The sequence below is a fragment of the Stegostoma tigrinum genome, chromosome 9 (genome assembly GCF_030684315.1).
Source record: "Stegostoma tigrinum isolate sSteTig4 chromosome 9, sSteTig4.hap1, whole genome shotgun sequence".
Classification (NCBI taxonomy): Eukaryota; Metazoa; Chordata; class Chondrichthyes; order Orectolobiformes; family Stegostomatidae; genus Stegostoma; species Stegostoma tigrinum.
Window position 1 is genome coordinate 14,329,884 of NC_081362.1, and position 18,591 is coordinate 14,348,474.

Below are 18,591 nucleotides of genomic sequence, written 5' to 3' on the forward strand. Positions count from 1 at the left end.
AAGGAACTGATCAGCCCAAGTCTATTGGACATGTCGAATTTTGATAACGTTTTCAGTTCTCAATTCTTTTTTCATGTGATCATCACGTTTACCCCTGTTTTGTTATTAAGGGTGTACTTTGCTGATGCGGTTTCCTTAGAAATTGAAAAGTAAGAACTTCACTAGGAAAAATATATTATTAAGTTTAAAATATTTATGTTTAAAAATAAAAGTAATTATAAATAATAACGTTCCAACCTTTTATTTCTGTATTGCATCTCGCAGTCTCATGGCTCCTGCACTTTTCTGCTTTTTGGCTGTTAATTTTATTTCCTATAAAATTTTAACTTCTCTTGTTACCCTACCCCGGCACCAACACTTCATTTTCTTTAAGTTTCAAATGGGACTGTACTGAAATTGCAGGACGAATTACGAAGCGCTGTTGCTCCGCCGACGTGAGGCAATATTACTGACTGCGGCGATTCTCTTGATGGTCTTTGGCTGGGATTTTGGAAAGTTCCGATTCACCGTAACGCTGACCGAAGCGATGGGTGGGCGGGAGTGATTTTCTACCCCTCTAAAAACAACCCCTCAATTGGTTAGACAGCCCGTGTAAGGGGAACTGTAACACAAAACGCAACCCAATGGTTAACGGAAACTGATAGAAAGTGATCGGGAACTTATTAAAACCTAAACAGCATTGCCCAGGGTCACGATGCAGCGCCCCCGTGGTGCCAGTGGACTCTCCTTCTCCCTGGCCCCCGCTAGAGGGGAAAGCTGACAGACAGGCACTCTGACCCCCTCTCCCTCCCTTCCTCCCTCCGCTAGCCTCGGCCCAGCTCTGAGTTGGTAACTGCAATGAGTGCGGAAATACCTGTCGACGTGAGAATGTTGTAAATTCATGAACCAATGTTTTTGAAAACGTGTCAACAAAATGCAGAAAAAGGGGGCACTTCGGCAGATCTATTTCATCGCACCCACCCTCGCTGGGTCTTGAACAAATCTATTTGATGCTGCAGCTCTGTCTCATTTTCCTGGTTCCTGTCTGCATTTTCTTTTTAACCGTACACTTGCTCCCAATGTTTAAACCTGTTTTTAAAAAAAGATGAGCTTGGGAACTGGAAAGCGTCTGTTCTTGGTGCAGATTTACTAGAAGCCAAGCGGGATTCACAGCGTTCCCGGAGAGTATAAAAGCGAGCAAAAGCCTTGTGTGAGGCACAGCCGTATTGGTAGCAAGTTTTGACTTCCGCGTTGCCGTTGTCAAACTGAGCGAGAGCATCGCCGCCAGGGAATTGCATTTAGCTTCACCAAGTGTCACTCTGACCACAGGCTCCAGCTCTACACGGTGTAATATCGGTTTGAAGCTGAAATCCATTTGTACTAATTCAAAGCTTGGCTTCGAGACGTACGTTGCACTAATCCACCCAGAGACTGCTCGAACCTTTCGCCGCTTGATGCAATAAAAAATACTGAGTTTTTTTTGTAATCGCATTGATTGAACATGTTCCCTTTTTTCCTCTTGTCTTGAAAAAGTGCCCCGGTGCGCTATAACTATACTTTTCAATATCTTGTTTATCACTACCCCAGTTGCCTCACATGAAACTTCCTAAACCCTTCAATGCAGCCTCAACCATAAGGCAGCCTCCATGTAAAGGCTTCCCAACAGAGGCCACAACCTAAGATCACGTGATAAATGGGGAATTTAATTTTAAAATAGAATAAAAACCAAAGAAACTGCAGATGCGTAAATCAGAAATAAAAACAGATACATTGCTGGAAAAGCTCAGCAGAAGTTTTGAGTTTTGGGGAAGGGTGACTGGACCTGAAACGTTAACCCTGTTTCACTACCCACAGACGCTGCTCCGCTTTTCCAGCAATTTCTGATCTCCAACATCCTCATTTATTTGTTTGTTTTTGGAAAGAGATTTAGTTTGTTCGGTCACGAATTCGGTGGTTTTGCTCCTAACTCTTGTTGATTCCAAGGATCAGGATTGTATCTATCTGAGATAACAAGGTGCAGAGCTGGATGAACACAGCAGGCCAAACAGCATCAGAGGAGCAGGAAGGCTGATGTTTCGGGCCTAGTCCCTTCTTCAGAAATCTGTATCTGATCTTTTCCCGGGACTTGGGTCTATTAGACAATATACAGTTAGACTAAAGAACAGCAAAGCCTTCCTGAGAAACGCCGAATAAAAATGCAGTGGAAATCTGAAACAAACGCAAAGAAATTGCTGGAAAAACTCAGCAGGTCTGGCAGCATCTGTGCAGAGAGAAATAGAGTTAACGTTTCGAGTATGAGATAACTTTTTCAGAACTGAAAGGTGTTGATAATTTTATGTATATATAATTTTCCCAGAGGCAGAGGAACAGCAATGCTGAAAAACAGAGGTTGTTAATGGCGGTGAGAGGATAAAACTGTAAAATGGGTGCAATGAAGCTGAAACTGGCCTCTATACTAAGAGCAAGGCTAAAAAAAAGTCGAAACGTTGACTTTGTTTTCCCTGCACAGAGGTGGGCATACCTGCTGAGTTTCTCCAGCAATCTCTGTGGTTAAACCAAGACATGTAACATCCTCCAGTTTATAACGTTCAATCGAGGTAATGCAACAGCTGCTCAAATATTCTAAGCTGCGCCACTCCACCCTGGGTCATGCCAAAATAGAATTCCTGCTCCGCTACACCAGCCTCGGGTTGATCAACTCGCTGCTTCAACTTAGAGAAGTTGTCTCTAAAGACGGAGTATTTGGGGCTGAGGACCAGTCTGCTTTTACCTCACCTAACCTGCTTTAAAGTGCATTCCCAATGGACGGCGTGTTGGACAACATTTAACAAACCTGTTAGGTATGGCATTGTGCTGTTTGCAATCCCGTGGGACTGGGGAAAACCGCAGTGCAATTCTGTGACCCTGGCCCGGAATTGGGCTGAAACGCCCCACCACCAGCCACCACCCCCCCCCCCCCAACACACCACCCCCCAACAAAAAACTTGGTGGAGAGAGAGAGAGGCAGCATGTTATCAGCTGGAAAGTAATTCTCAATGAAACAAAAATTCATGCATTCTGTAATTCCCATATTATTTCATTGAGAATTACTTTGCAAATAGAATGAGAAATTGAATGAAATATCGGAATCGACTTAAAGTGCGGTTGCCTTCACCCAGCGGTTCTGCGTTCAAAAATACACTAAACACAATAAGGTATACGAAGGACATGGCGACTGAAATAAAAGCGAACGCAACAGGCGTGATGTAATTAAATATTATCACAGCTCCCGAACCTCACGAATGTCGTTCGTCTTTAACACTAATCGTTAAAGACAAATGAGTTTTTGATTTATCTGACTGACATCGGGAAAGAGACACCATATCCCACAAACTAAACTTCCGTGCCAGCAGTGGTCGATTTAAAAATGAATAGCTCTTTGGTGATTTCAATCTTGTGTTTGAAGATGAGTTCTAACTTGATTTCTGCCCATAAAATGTCAAGTAAAAGGGATTGCCTTGGGTTTAGTCATATACTGGACAGTGTCACCGTGATTATGTTAAAATCTTTCCTTTTGTTGCAAAATAGACTCGAAATGATGGGATTATTCAATCAAGTCGGGGAAGCAAACCAACTCAATCAGCCCCAGAAGCATTGAAACGTCGAGCAGTGGACGAACGGGAAGAGAGACGTTGTATGTGAACGATTAGCTTCCATTTGACTTGCCCCTTATGTCAATGTCATGAAGGTCCTACATCAGCCTCATATGTTGCTGCAAACCTCTCCTTCCCACTCCTGCTCCCTGAGACACTGAAAGATGTTTACTTGTTTCCACGAGGCTATCCAGGACACTCGAATTACCCCCGGATTGATGCTGGCTCTGCCCAGCGTCATTTCTCATCTCTGCTGTGAAACTTTAAACATAGCGGGTATTGCTAAATGATGAAAATCTATGTACTTTACTGGGGCCCAGGAAATGGCCATCTGTTGAAGGGAAATGTATATTTGCAGCAAAATCTGCAGAACAGGATAATTCGAGCTTTGTTGCGTTCATAGATTGTTTCCAGTTAAAATGCAGTTTGTTGTCACCGGTTTTTTCTGTCTGGCTGCATTAGGAGCCAGCATGCAAATCAAAGGGAGAACTGACTCGAGAGCTCATATTGCAAATTACCTGCATTAATCTTCCCGGTAATCATGGGCAGGGTAGGAGGAGCGTCAAGACTTTTAAAAATCATTTTCTTTAGACTGCCACTGACATGTATTGAAAGTAAAGAGTAGCTCGTGTATGTGTGTGTCTGTGTGTGCGAGTGTGTATGTATGTGTACATGTACGTGTGTGTGTATATGAACGTGTGTCTGTGTGTATGTGTGTATATATGCGTGTGTATATGTGTGTGTGTATATGTGTGTGTGTATATGTGTGTGTGTGTGTGATCACATTGTTATTTATCCTCAATGATGAGAAATGAAAACCTTTCCCACATGGAGAGCAGCAAAACAATAGTGCAGTGACGGACTCCCTTTCCCAATGGGGAGATTTTCTTTCATCAGTGAAGACATTATGAACTGATGGAAGGGAAATGTTGCAAACGTATGGGGGGGGGGGAACCCCTTTTAGAGCGTGACCATCATTTAACTAGAAATGACCAATGAACTTCAACATGTGGATTTCCCTCAAAATGCCGTCAGCCTGAAGGAAATCCCTCTTTAACATTCCTAATCCTTACCACACACAGAAAGAAAATCCATTGCCCCCCCCCCCCAACCCATTGTTTTCGTAGCTGTCCATCCTGCGGCAAGTTTAATTGTCATTTAGAAAACTAAATGCTTCATCCAGCGAAGTTGCTAAATCTAAAGTCAAACAAGTGGTTTGACTCCAATCATATTTTGTAGCGAGTTACTGATATTTCTTTCTGATCTAAAAGCTCGCCAAACCAGCGACTACTATTTAATTCAAATGCCCTTCGCAAAATTGCTTGAGAACGGCGGGCTCAGTTGAAAATAAAATTAGATGTGTTTTCATCTGTCAGTTGTATCCGAATGCGCTAAATTCTATGAAGTGGCCTGTGGCCACCGAACCGTCCGAAGATGTACCGAAATAAGTGCACAGCGTCTTCGGAATATTCCAGATCCCAGTCACTAAATCCTTTCGAAGATTATCAAACTATTTTAGACCCCAGCGTCAGAAATGACCTCCTCCCTGACCGACTACCCTGTACATCACTCATCCGTGTACATGTGTTATCAATAGCAGGGTAGGCTTAGGGGACAATTTCCGACCCAGTTAATGGAGATTCTCCATTAAATCACATCAGCCAAAACAACAGAATTAGGAATCCCACAAGGCAGGCACAAAATGTCATTAGCAAAGCCAAGATGCCAAAAGGTGCTAAGTTTGTATACCTTTTAGTGTAAATATTTTTAGGCGTTGGCGATTGTATTATGGGATGTTAAGTTCCTAGACCAAACAATTCCTTTGAACTATGTACAATCAACTGAAACACCAGTGACCGAGCTCTCTGATGAAGGGTCTAGGCCCGAAACGTCAGCTTTTGTGCTCCTGAGATGCTGCTTGGCCCGCTGTGTTCATCCAGCTCCACACTTTGTTATCAGTGATCCAATGCATTGGCTTAATGATGGAGTCACAACATTGAACAAAGATCGTTCTGAACCTCTGCTGATGAACACAGCGTTTCTGAAGAAGGGTCACTGGAGGCGAAATCTTAACTCTGTTTCTCTCGCCACAGATGCTGTTAGACCTTCTGGGTTTCTCTCCAGCAATTCCGGTCTATTGCTTCAGGATTTCAAACCTTGCATTATAAATTTTGACGTGACATTTAAGAAACTTTCACGGCAGGTAAAGTTCCTACTTTTTTTAAGAAAAGGAAAAATCACGCATTTTACAATAACTCCTTCCGGGATTACTTGCCTAACCGTGTTATTTCCTAGTCCCGGTGAGAAAATGCTGTCAGGTATCTACGTTTGCCTTCCCCAGAGATGCTCTAGACGCGGCCTACATGCTCCACATTGTAAAAGCAACTGCAATCCAAAGGGAATTAAAATTGGAGATGCTTAGGCCGCATGATTCAGAGTATTAATAAATCAATGAATTGCCTCGTGTATCTGACTGTTTAAAACATTGTCAGTGGTTTCAAGCTTCACTGTTTTGTTCTTTAGGAATAAGGATTGTATATCTGTATAGTGTAGGTAGTTCTACGGTATTCGAAGCTTAAGAAATGAAGGGAAGGACAAGTCTATGTTTGGTTTTGAACAGGCACATGTAAAGAAATGTAATTCCACTTCTAAAATGTGCCTTATCACTATTAAGTTACCACATCAATGTTCCTCACAAAAGCATCAACCCACTCCCACTCGATTTTGATCATTTTGAAAATTTAGTTTGTTTACACGAGTTATATTTTTTACCGTACCGTTGTATGAAAGAAACTCTTCATTCTAAAAACCTTACCCGCCAATGTCTAAGAGAAACATGAAGTATTTGTAAACGGAACTAAGCTAGTGAGGGAAAATACACCAAAATATTGGTGAATCCGGCCAGCTTCCCGTCGGCCGGCAAGACCATTTCAAGAATTACCGCACAGTACGTCTGGCAGCATCTGTGGAGAGAGAATCGCTTTTCAAGTTTCCGGTTGATCCTGTCTCTTTCTTTCTCGGCCGAAGCCGCCTTTGTTTCTGTCGCCATAGATTCCGCCAGACCATTTTAAGGTGACAGTGAGTGTAAAGCGAGTGCTGCACCTTGGGCAAGTCCCTCTCGACTGTGACTTCAAGATGAGAGTATTTCTGCAGTGTCCGTTCGCGTTAGCCCGACATGTCAGAATGACGCTGTTAAATGTTAGCCCTCTCTGTGGTTCTAACCCCACCAGTTGTCTCTGAGTTCTGATTCCAGCTCTGTAGTCGTGTGTAGCAGGTTACTACAACTAACGTTAACATTTTAAATTGCGAACTATTTTTACAACTTTTTTTTACCATGAAGTGTTTTTTAAACAAACTTTCTTTTCAAAAAGTGTGATTTTAAAACAGCAAGCGGTGTTTATACATCTCTCTCAAAATAATACGTACTTTTGTATTGAACAGCGCCATACAGACCTAATCGATAGATAGGAACCAAACATATTTCCGGAACGAATACGCACACACCCAGTGGTGAGAGAACACCTGTATCCTCCCTGTATAACTGAATCGGTTTGCAAACGGGAATAAACGATAGACACGAGGCCACGGATAGTTTATATGTATTTTAATATATGTAAATATCCAGTAACAAACACAGTCGGGAACATACATTTGGAACCACTATATAAAAGCTAACAGTTAAGAAAATAAGTTGTGTAGAAAAAGGGATTGCATTTAATTTAAGAGCAGTCGTCAGCTTCACACGAGTGGATGATGGGAGGGGGGGAGCAGAAACGATGGTGTTTAAAATGAGCAAAGAAAACCTACATGTATGTTCACAAAATCAAGTTCGGTTTGAAATTTACGAAAAACGGAACGTCATAAGTTACTGAACCAAACAGACGCAACATCAAAATAGATAACGAAAGAATGCAATATTATCACAATAACTTTTTATAATAAATAAATAAAACGAATAAATTATAAAATGTATTCATTTAGCAATCAATACACATATTCAGACAGTAAAATTATATGCAACAAACCCATTGAAGGTAAAAACGTGGAAAGCTTCGAAAAATTAAGGCATTTACATCATTGTGGTGAAACATTCGGATCAGTAATCCAAGGCATTTGTGGCTAATCTAAAGGAACGTTCTAATTACTGCTTTGTTCAAGACAATTGAAACAATCTCCAAGTGTCCAGCATATCACAAAGCTACATTAAAGCTGTTATTGTTTCGACTGAAAGGTGCAGTCTGTGAGATGAAGGTATGCGGAAAAGGCGTTAGCATTTCAAAAAGAACAGCAAAGTTGGTTCGACTTTTTCTCTCTCTCTCTCTCCCCCTCTCTGGTTGTTGGTAATTAGCAACTAAGAAAGGCACGGTTTGTCACCCCCGTCTCTCCCTCTTCCTCCCTTCCTTTTCTAACAGGCAGGGCGCACTGGCATTTGGAGAAGGATCACTTGCCTGTTTTCTGATGGGTGGCACTTATTAATGTGTCTGGTGAGTCCCGGAGAGCTGTAGAAAGTGGCCGGGCAGTACTTGCAAGGGAACACCTCGGGAGCGTGCGGGCGGAGGTGGCGCTCTTGGCTGGTCTTGCCGGGGAAGTTCTCGCCGCACAGTTGGCACGGCTGGTACTCGGAGCCGGGTTTGGAGACTTGGCCGGGCGCTGGGAGCTTCTTCTCGGGCGCTTCCCCCCCTCCTCCTCCTCCTCCAGCGGCAGCAGCGCTACCGGGGAACGGGGGGTAGGACGAGGCGTCCCCGGGGTGAGCCGCGAGGTGTTTCCGCAGGTAAGCCTGGCGCCGGAATTTCTTGCCACACCGGTGACACTCGTAGAGACCGTCCTCGGAACCGGACTCGGAGGGAGCCGAGCCGGGGCTCGGGGTATCTCGGTCTCCGGCCTCTGACCTCAGCTCCTTGGCTGGGGGTTCCCCGGGGCTTGGTTTACCGGGGTCCCCTTTAGTGTTGCTGGCACTGGAGGCGAGGGGGTGACCGCCGGCCGCGCTCGGGGTCTGGCCCCGGGGTTTGTGCCAGCGCCGGTGCGATGCCAGGTTGGCGGGGCAGCTGAAGACCTTGTCGCATTCCGGGCACCGGTACTCCACCCTGACGATCCGGGAGCACTTGTGCTGGGCCAGGGAGAACGGGTCGATGTATTCCTCCTTGCACAGCTGGCAGATAAACTCCCCCAGGGGCTTCCCTCCTCCTCCTCCTCCACCAACGCCACCAAACCCACCACCGGATACCCCCGACCTGGGCTTAGCCTCCACCGGACCCTCTTTAATCTTCAAGCCCAGCACCGGGGAGGTTGTCACCTCATCTTCGAAGTTGAGTTTCCTAATGGCTTTGGCTTTCTTCGGGGCGGCCGCTTTCGCGACCTGGCTGCCCCTGGTCTGACCGGCGCTACCGCCCCCGCTGCATCTGTTGTTGTTGGTGATGTGGTGGTGAGGAGGAGCCGCCGGGCGACCCGGCGCTGACCCGTACGCCGAGGCCAGCTTCCCGTCGGCCGGCCCCAGCAGCAGCGCCCGGTCCAAGGCGCCGGCGAACGGAGCCGCCGGCTTCGGGAAAGACTCGCCGCCCACCGGCGACGCCAGGCTCAGGAAGCGGGGGCCGTGCTCCCGGCTCACCGGCCGCACCGGGCTCGCCACCGGCGGCGGCGGCGGCGGGGGCGCATGATCCTCGTCGGGCGGCCAAGCCGGGCCCCCGCCGGACAACCCCCGGGGGGAACCGGAGGCGGGGACCGGGAATGTCTCCAGCACCGGCGGCGGCTCGGCTGCATCTTCTGAGCGGATCCGGTAAGAGACCAGGGTCGATTTCCTGCTCCTTTTCACCAGGAATCCTCTCGGCATCTTTGGGAGGCTGGGGGGGGGGAGGGGGGTGGACCGAAGAAATAACAATACTAAAACAATAAATAGAATTAAAGGCACTTATTTTTAAAAGAAATAAATAAAACGGGTGAGTGCCAGGGTCAGATATAAACAGCTGCACTGGGCTGCGGCTTTCTCTTTATGTGGAGGGTGATGCCCGGTGAGTGAATGGCATCTCGCCAGCCCCCTCCTTCCTTCCTTCCCTCCCTCCCTCCCTCCCTACCCACCCAACCCCCCCACCCCCGGCTGCTGCCGCCGCCGTTTCTCCCTCTCTCTCTGTGTCCCCCTGCCCTCGCTCCCTTTAAGGCCGGGACCGCTCCCAGTCTCCTCACTGCCACCAGACGCCCCCACCCCACTCCTCCCCACCTCAAACCCCCGCTGACCGAGTGGCCTCCCTCAGCCAATCATGAGCGTGAAATGCTGGAGCGCAGCCAATGGAAGGCCGAGGCTATCTACTTGTCAGCAACCCCCCCCCCCTCATCAAACCCAAACACACCCCGTTTTCCACTATCAGCAAGCAGATCTGATGGAGATGGAAGGTTGTGGGGATGGAGTGGTGGCGGAGGGGGGGGGTGGGGGGTGGTGGAAAAGACAGAGATGCAGAGAGAAGGCATAGAGACAGACTGCGAGAGCGAGACACAGACTCGGGCGGAGAGCCAGACAAACTCAGGCACACAAACTCAGAGACAGACTCAGTGACATACACACACACACACACACACACACACACTCAGAGAGAGACACAGGCTCAAAGACAAGACACACGGACTCACCAGAGAGAGACACAGATTCAAAGATACACAGAGACTCAGACACACCTATAGACAGACTCAGAGAGAGCCGCCCGCACACAGGGACTTGGATACACTCAGAGTGACACAGGTGGACTTACACACACAGACTCGCGATAAGACGGGAAGAGACAAACACGAGCACGCAGAGAATCAGAGCCACAACAAGCGCAGACATAAACGGGCTCATGCGGAGAAACATACAGACATCAATTCACCGATATAAATTCAGGGCTCCCCGCGAGAGACATACACCAAATACATATACAGTGCGAGTGGAAATTACTCTCTCCAAGCCCCACACATCAAATCCTAAGGGCCCGAGGCGGCCCCACTCACATCAGAGGAGAACCGTATTCCTTCAGATAGTCCACCAGTGTATTCGCTCCTCAAATAAATCATTGAACAAGGCCCAATATTCCACTGTAACACATCCCCCAGTCCCGTTTAAACTATAATTTTATATTTGCATAGTCCCACCCGAGATGTATTTTTTTTAAAGAATTCCCAATGGAGATCTTATTTCTGACAGGCTGCTCCATTCCAAAAAGGCCTCCCTGTGCCTCTCCCTGTCGGTAATTTGGTGATTGAGGCAGTGAAAAGGGTGGAGGATATCCTAAAACTCGCAGGTTAAAGAGAAATCTGTGTTTGTGGAGGGAGGGAGGAGAGGGGGACGGGGGCAAGATGAGGTAGAGGAGTCCCTGCTAAGTTACAGATCTCGCACCGAAGACTCTATCTTCAAGTCTGCTATTTCTCTGTTGGGAACGTTTTAAGCTTCCATCGTTCCGACGAGAAGCTCGATTATATCTCAAACTTGATAATTCCGGGCGAATGACAAGATTCGTGCCCCCCACTCCCAGCAGAAGTATTGCTGTTTGAGACTGTTCCCAGCGGAGTTTATAATCTCTCCTCGCGCCCCTGCACAGACACACACTGCCCTAGTACATATACACAAATCCCACAACTACAATCAAACCACTCACAGTCACAAACATTACCCCCATTATCTCACACACACACACACTTCCCCCTCCTCCACACCATCCCTCAATTCCACCACCCCACAATTACAAACATTATCCTCTCATACACAGGTACACTGCTCTCTCTCTCTCTCTCTCTCTCTCACACACACACATCTCGCACATGCAGGAACATTACCCCCCACACACACACATTATCCTCACACATACACATACACGAACATTACCCCCCAACATACATTATCCTCACACACACATATACACGAACATTACCACCCCCCAGCACACGTTATCCTCACACGTACACAAACATTCTTCACTCTCTCTCTCACACACACACACACACGCCCTTCCCTCTGTCAGGTGAATATTGTCTCCGTGACGGGCCGCGGAGGGTAAGGGCTGAGCAGCGGTGAGCCTATCTATGAGCATGGGTTGCTCGTTTTGGATGTAAGTGTGTTACTGTACCCCACGGGGGCGGCTGCCACACGTCCGACTCCTCCCCTCTCGGGCCCGACACGCGTCCGCTCTTTGTGAGTCTTCGCTGGCAGCGGGAGCTCTGCCAACTGGAGCCGTCAATCAGCATCAGCGGGGAGACACTGCGGCGGGAACCGAGGGAGGGCTGGTGTCTGGAAGGCAGCAGTACGCAGAGAGAGAGAGAAAAGACAGCTTCTTTTCCACAACCTTACCACCGACCCCCCCAACCTCCCTGGCCCGCCCGGGGCTTTTGTGAATGAAATTAACCCTCGGGCCATTTCAACACGAGCCCAAAACAACGGGGTAGGAATCCTGATGAAAGGGGGGGGGGTCATCTTCACATCCTCCCGCAATTCAACTCACCCCGGTATCACTCATAAAAATGACAACATAAATAAAAATAAATGCATAATTCACCAACTTTCCGCCCGTTATGCATCTTTTTATTAGAAGGTTAATGCTTAACCTTTTTCTGGAGGACTGCCACATTCACCAACAGCCGTGATTTGTGCTTTCTCTCTCGTTGTTAGATTTCCTCAGTTGTGTCTTTGACACGATTTTATTTTGAAACACTGCAGGACAATCCCCCGCGCCTCTGCCACAGGTGAAGCAAAAATAAACGTTGAAACAAAAGCAGCAATTGCTGGGGGGTGGGGGGTGGGGTGGAGAAAATCCTCAGCAAGTCTGGCAGCAATTCGCGTTCTTGTGTTTTTTTTATTTACAGCATCCACGGTTCTTTAAGGAAAAGTTTGACGTTTCTGTCAGGGGGTACGGGGTGTCGGTTCCGCCTTCTAATTCCGCGACTGCCTTTAGTTTTCTATCAGAATTTCTAAAGCGGCGTCCCTTCACAGTTAAAACAAAAACAAAAATCTATGTGGAAATCGTTAGCCTCGGCTGCGCTTATTTTGTTCCCGGGCAAATAAAACACGCTAAATGATCCTCCACTCAGCGAGCGCTCCTGCCAAAGGACAGAAAATACGGGGTCGGGGGGGGGGGGGGCGGGGGGTGGGAGTGGGGAAGGTGCATAAAAGATGTGGAGATGTGTCGTTTTTTTTGTCGTGCCGAATAATTGAATGGTGTAGGGAGTGTATCTCCTGGTTGTTTTTGGCTGGGCCCGTTGCTGTTGACATGATTTTTCTTTCATCTCCCTTTTGACCAGGAGTCTGAAAAGCACACCAAAAGCACGCGAACGACTGGCTATTGTGGAGAGGATATTAGCATAAAGCTGCTGGACAAATTAAGATAATTGCACAGACAGCAAATCCGAATCTTGCAGGGATTTACGCTGCGGCGAACGGGGCGGAAAAAAGAACCAGAAATAAAACATTGGTTAGCTGAAACCAAAGCGTGCATTGTCCACTTGACGTTCATTAAACAGAGGACCGCTCTCGTTGTTTTGATTGAATTCTTGACAATATTCAGGGGTTCCCCTTCTCTCTCAAGTCTGATAAAGATGGGACAAATACGAAATATTTCCAACTTGTGACGTTCATGTCAGATGTTAACACATTTTAAACCACAGTGCTTGTGTTTTATTCTGCTGAGTAAAAGTGTACCTAAACCCTTATAAGAGTAAGGACAATTTAACTTCAGTTTAGTATCCTCCCACCTCCCCGGTACAATTTAGCCGCGAGGAAGCAACCGACATATTAAAAAAAACTAGAAAGATGCTGGAAGTGTTCACTTTATTTTATTCCTTCATGGGATGAGGGCATTGCTTAGATGGACCAGCATTATTGCCCATCTCTAATTGCCCAGAGAGCACTTAAAAGTCAACCACTGTGCGCCTGGAGTCACATGTAATCAAGATCAGGTAAGAATGGCAGTTTTCTTCCCCACATTAGTGAACCATATGGGTATTTTCCCCAACAGTCAATGCATCGTGTCAGGAGTTTTAATAATTCCAGATTTTCATTAAATTCAAATTTCACCGAATGCCCTGGCGGGATTTGAACCCACATGCCCAGGACGTTATCTGGGTCTCTGGATTAACAGGCTAGCAACAATATCTACCGATCATTGCCTCCCCGAAACAAAAACAGAAATTGCCGGAAAAACTCAGCAGGTCTGGCAGCATCTGTGGAGAGAAAGCAGAGTTAACGTTTCGGGTCCAGTGACCCTTCCTCAGAACTGTTGGTGGCGTTTTAATTCGTAATGGGCAAAGTCTTGGAGGCAAAAATAAACCCCCAGATTTTAAAGCCGGATTGAATTGAGCTCGTTCAGTTACAGTGCGGACCATGTTCGCGCTGGGACATCTGCCTCTTGGTTGGAACCGGATTTAAAAGTGGAAAATCCTCCACTTTGGGTGTTTAGTTGATGGGAATATTAAATCTTCTGCACAGGTGCGTGTTCTTTGCAACTTCCAATGACTGCCTTGCCTTTGAAATCAACACCCACCTCTCAATGCAATCTGCTCGGACAGTGTTCTTCCTGGAACAAAAGCTTGGGGAATCCAAAGTGGTTTAAAAACCATGGGGGGAGTGGGGGAGACATACTTTGAGAATTAATAGAGACGAATGCAGCCTAATCAGGCGACTTTTCATCACATTTCAGGTTTCCCGAGAAAACTCTAATCTGAAACTTTATTTTCCTGCTCCATACCTTGGACGATGATTGATTGATTACTTGTTGAGGTGGTTCGCTCCGTGCGTTTTGAACAAATCATTGGACCGAAAATCTACACGTCTCCGTGAAACTGTTGGCGCCGCGTGGGGATTTTCCTCTCGTTTGTGTTTTGCTGTCCGTTTCTGGAGGGGGATTTTGGTTTTCTCCAGGGGCGTGACTGGCCAGAGACGGTGCTGCAAACCTCGCTTGGGTTGTCAGGCGGCTCATTGCGCGCACACACACGGGCTCATTAACATACAGCTGCAGGTTGCTATGTGGCTTAAGGCTCCTTTTGGTAAAGTACACACCCGGACTTGCCTTATCACCACCAGCCGTGTGCACACAGCCCAGTGACACACACACACACGGGGGGGGGGGGACTGGAGAGCCACACACCGATTCCAGCAGGAAGACCTACATCTGCCAGAGGCCTTTCCACATGCATCACTAGAACAATTACCTCAGCCGCCTGTGCGCTTCTAATATTTATCGATACATGTACAAAATGTAACGGTACTGGTTGATTACACATACACCTCCCATTTCAAAGCGAAACTTTTATTCCGTCGGGAATATTCTCTCTACCTAGTTCTGAGTAATGCCCAGGTGGGTGACCACCCCTCCCAGAATGAAGTGTAAAGACGACCCGCAGCTCGTTTTCTACGACATATTCCCGAAAAGGCAGTGCTATTTCATTGTAAAAATGGTGGAAACTGCAGATTTGTTAATTCTTTTAAAAAAGCAATAAAGCAACGTTCACATTTGGGAAATCTGAAACTGGCGGGATCCTTTTCGAACTGTTCCTAAAACACCACGTGTCATCTCGAATGAAGCCTCCAACTCGCAGGCGTTTTAGCTGAATGTTCATGCCGACGGGAAATGGGGTATCGCTTGTCCCACTTCAAGATTCAGCAAGTGATAAAAGGCAAAACATGGCGTGGGCTGGGAAGTCATAGCCACTAATGGATTGTAAAAAATTGTACGGGCAGCTATTGTCTAAATGTAAAACAACCGGGTTTTACACCGGCCGCTACTGTTAGGAAGGTCACTCTGTGAAACGGATGGGCTTTTAATCAGTGACACCTGTTCGGCGAGTTTTAAATTTCACTTTCTGTTCATTTACGGCATGTGTGTGCCCTCCCTGCCCAGGTCAACATTTGCCCAGAGGACAGTCTAAGGGTCACCCACATGGCGGTGGGCCCGGAGTCACATGTAGGCCAGACCAGGTAAGGATGGCATTTTCCTTCCCTGAAGGACATTGGTGAACAAGATGGAGTTTCCCCACAATGAACAACTGTTTCACCGTCATCATTAGACTCAATTCCAGATATTTACTGAATTCAAATTCCACCACCTGCCAGGGTACAGATCGATCCCCGTCACCACAACACCACCCATGTCTCCGAATTAATAAACAGAATTTAAAAGCAGAAAAGTTGGAGAAACGAGTTGGGTCTGGCAGCACTAGTGAGAGTAAACAGAGACAGCGTTTCGAGTTAATTAACACTAACCGTTTCTTTCTCCACAGAAGCTTCCCTACTTGTTGAGTTTCTCCAAACCTTTCTGTTTTGTTTCAGATTTCCAGCATCCGCAGTTCTTTTCTTTTTGTTTTTGGATTAATAATCTTGCGAAAGTACCATTACCAGCTCATTGCCAGGAGTAATACAACGTGAAGGAGTATTCTTTGCAATATTAATTTTGCAAATGATCCACACGCCCTCCTTCAGCGGTTGTGTCTGTATCAGATGCAACTTTCCGACCAGCTTCACACTGAATGCAGATGTCAGGAGCGCCAACGTTGCACAAAGCTGACAAACACCTTGCATTCGAAGAAATGAACACCGCTTTATTTATTGTACACGTTTTAGAAAAGCTACACTCGAGTAAAACATTTTAAAAGGAAACGAAACCTTGTCAGAGAGAACTTTCACTTCCCCTCCGTCAGCCTGTTATAGTGCGCCATCTTCTGGCTAAGTGCATCAACAGCGTGACTGCAGTAAATTGGACACTATTAAACATCAGCAAAGTTTTCTGGATTGAATAGACATTAAGACAATATAATTTGAGTGCAATATCACCCCCTCACCACCCCTCCCCCCACCACTACCACTGTCGATATTTAAACAATACCAGGCCTTGCAAACATTGGGAGGTGGTAACGATTGTAGCTCAGGTAACTTAGGAGGGTTTTTTCGACCAACTTCTGGTAACCGTTTTTCGCAAACTGCTCCTCCAAATATGCCTTCGTATTTCCCGGCACCAGCAACTCTCCATCCGCTATCTGACGGATCAGCTCCTCAATAGGCTCGTCGACATTTACCTTTGCGGTGAAAGAAAAAAAATAATTTATGCCGATAAAGCTCAAGAAACACCCAATGTTCGTTGAACATTTTCACTGTGCTTATTTCAAACAAAAGTAAATCATAATGGACCCGACAAACATTATTTCATGGGCTTTGTTTCAGACAAGTGGACCATATACTGAATGAATATACTGAATGAAAATTCACACCTCGCTCAAAAGAATTGCAAAGGACAGATCAAAACATGGTCAAAGGAATTATTTCTACTCAACTATCAGACAGATTCCAAAACTTTCATAGCTAATTAGCCACATGCACACAGATAGGTCCCACAAACAGAAAATGATGAATAAATATTAACCAAAGCACACTCTTCCCCCTTGAATCGACACAAACACCACTTACAGGCACTCCAGTAGGTAGGTGACACAGAGTCTCAGAACAGAGAGAAAATAAACACATATGCTTTTAGTGCCCTCAGCATGTTCCAATGCACTTCAGATACTTTAAAAAACATTTTGTGTGACTATTGTTTTGAAAGGAAATGTGGATTGGAAGTACTGATGGAAGGTACCAACATCAGAGAGAAAAGTTTAACTTATTTCCTGTTCAGGTAGGGGATGGTAAAATCATATCTAATGTTGGACACTGTCAGTTTTACGGTGCATTAATCGAGTACAGTCAGCACCCTGCTTATTGTGAATATCCAAGGAATGTGCTGTTTGATATAATCCCCTGGTCTTTGGGGCATACAGCCCACACATCAGCAGCATTGACATTTATTTGTTGTATGATCTGTTGGTGTGACAGGAAGAATTTTTTGGCTCGACAACAGCATTTGTTTAGTGGCTCTACTATATGAGTTTTAGTACTAGTGTGAAGTGATTCTGTGACTGGGCAGCACTTGCAAAATTGCAAGTACACAAAAATTATGCTGACAACCAAATTAGAATTGTCCGCTGGGTTTCCAATATGTGATATAGGAAACTACATAAACTAATACATGAGGCTCTTTTTGCGGACAGAAAGAAATGTACACATATAACTGCCTGTTTCAACACAACAAAATAAGTGACAGTCATTCTATGTTTAATTTCTTTGGGTAATTCTTTGATCAATCAGAGTCAACCTGCCTGGTTTACAGTTTATGTACAGATTGCTAGGGAATCATAGGACATCATTTTAGATTTACCCAGGGAAAAATCATGCTTGACAAATCTTGAATTCTTCCCGGATATAACTATTAGAGTTGATCAGAGCAACCAGTGGATGTGATTTATTTGGCTTTCAGAAGGCCTTTTACAAAGTCCCACAGAAAAGATTAATGTGTAAAACTAAAGTTCATGAGTTTGGGTTTAGTGTATTAAGACTGACAGAGAATTAGTTGGCAGACAGGAAACAAACAGTAGGAATAAATGGGTCCTTTTCTGAATGGCAGGCAGTGACTAGCAGGGCTATGACCCCAGCAATTCACAATATATGTTAATGATTTAGCTGAGGGAACTAAATGTAATGTCTCAAAATTTGCAGATAACACAAAGCTGGCTGAAAGTGTGTGTCGTGAGGAAGATGCAGAGATGTTGCAGTGTTATTTTGGACAGGCTGAGTGAGTGGACAAATGCATGACAGATGCAGTATAATGTGGATAAACATGAGTTTATCCACTCTGGTGACAAAAATAGGAAGACAGATTATGATTTCATGGCTGTAAACTGAGAGAGGGCAATGTTTAACAGACCTGGATATCCTCATTCACCAATCACTGAAAGTAAGTGTGCAGATGCAACAGACAGTAAATAAGGTAAATTATATGTTGGCCTTCATAGCAAAAGCATTCGAGTACAGGAACAAGGATATATTGTTGCAAATATACAGGGTTTGGTAAGGCCACGCCTGGAATATTGTATATGTTCTTGCTGGACAGGCAGTGCAGCAAAGGTTTACCAGATTGATTCCTGGGATGGCAGAACTTATATA

The 18,591-nt window shown here is 45.8% G+C and overlaps 2 protein-coding genes across 6 annotated transcripts in view; both read right to left on the reverse strand.

Annotated features, from left to right (window-relative positions):
- Positions 1-7,913: 7,913 nt before the first annotated feature.
- LOC125454578 (insulinoma-associated protein 1b-like) lies at positions 7,914-14,484 on the reverse strand. Of its 4 annotated transcripts, none has more exons than XM_048535491.2 (2): positions 14,309-14,484; positions 7,914-9,448 (listed from the first exon to the last, which is right to left on the reverse strand). In XM_048535491.2, the coding sequence occupies exon 2, from the start codon at positions 9,436-9,438 to the stop codon at positions 8,017-8,019; it is 1,422 nt and encodes a 473-aa protein (XP_048391448.2). In that variant the 5' UTR covers positions 9,439-9,448; positions 14,309-14,484; the 3' UTR covers positions 7,914-8,016. The 4 variants fall into 4 exon arrangements, with proteins under 4 accessions (XP_048391448.2, XP_048391446.2, XP_048391444.2 ...); XM_048535489.2 differs by lacking the exon at positions 14,309-14,484 and adding an exon at positions 11,699-11,880; XM_048535487.2 differs by lacking the exon at positions 14,309-14,484 and adding an exon at positions 10,587-11,673.
- A 1,652-nt stretch (positions 14,485-16,136) lies between these two features.
- The window catches only part of cfap61 (cilia and flagella associated protein 61), a 175,708-nt gene continuing 173,253 nt past the window's right edge, over positions 16,137-18,591 (reverse strand). For both annotated transcript variants that reach the window (XM_048535623.1, XM_048535622.1), the window contains one exon: positions 16,137-16,631. In XM_048535623.1, coding sequence (XP_048391580.1) covers positions 16,431-16,631 — 201 coding nt within the window. In that variant the 3' untranslated portion in view covers positions 16,137-16,430. The remainder of the gene's footprint in view (positions 16,632-18,591) is intronic.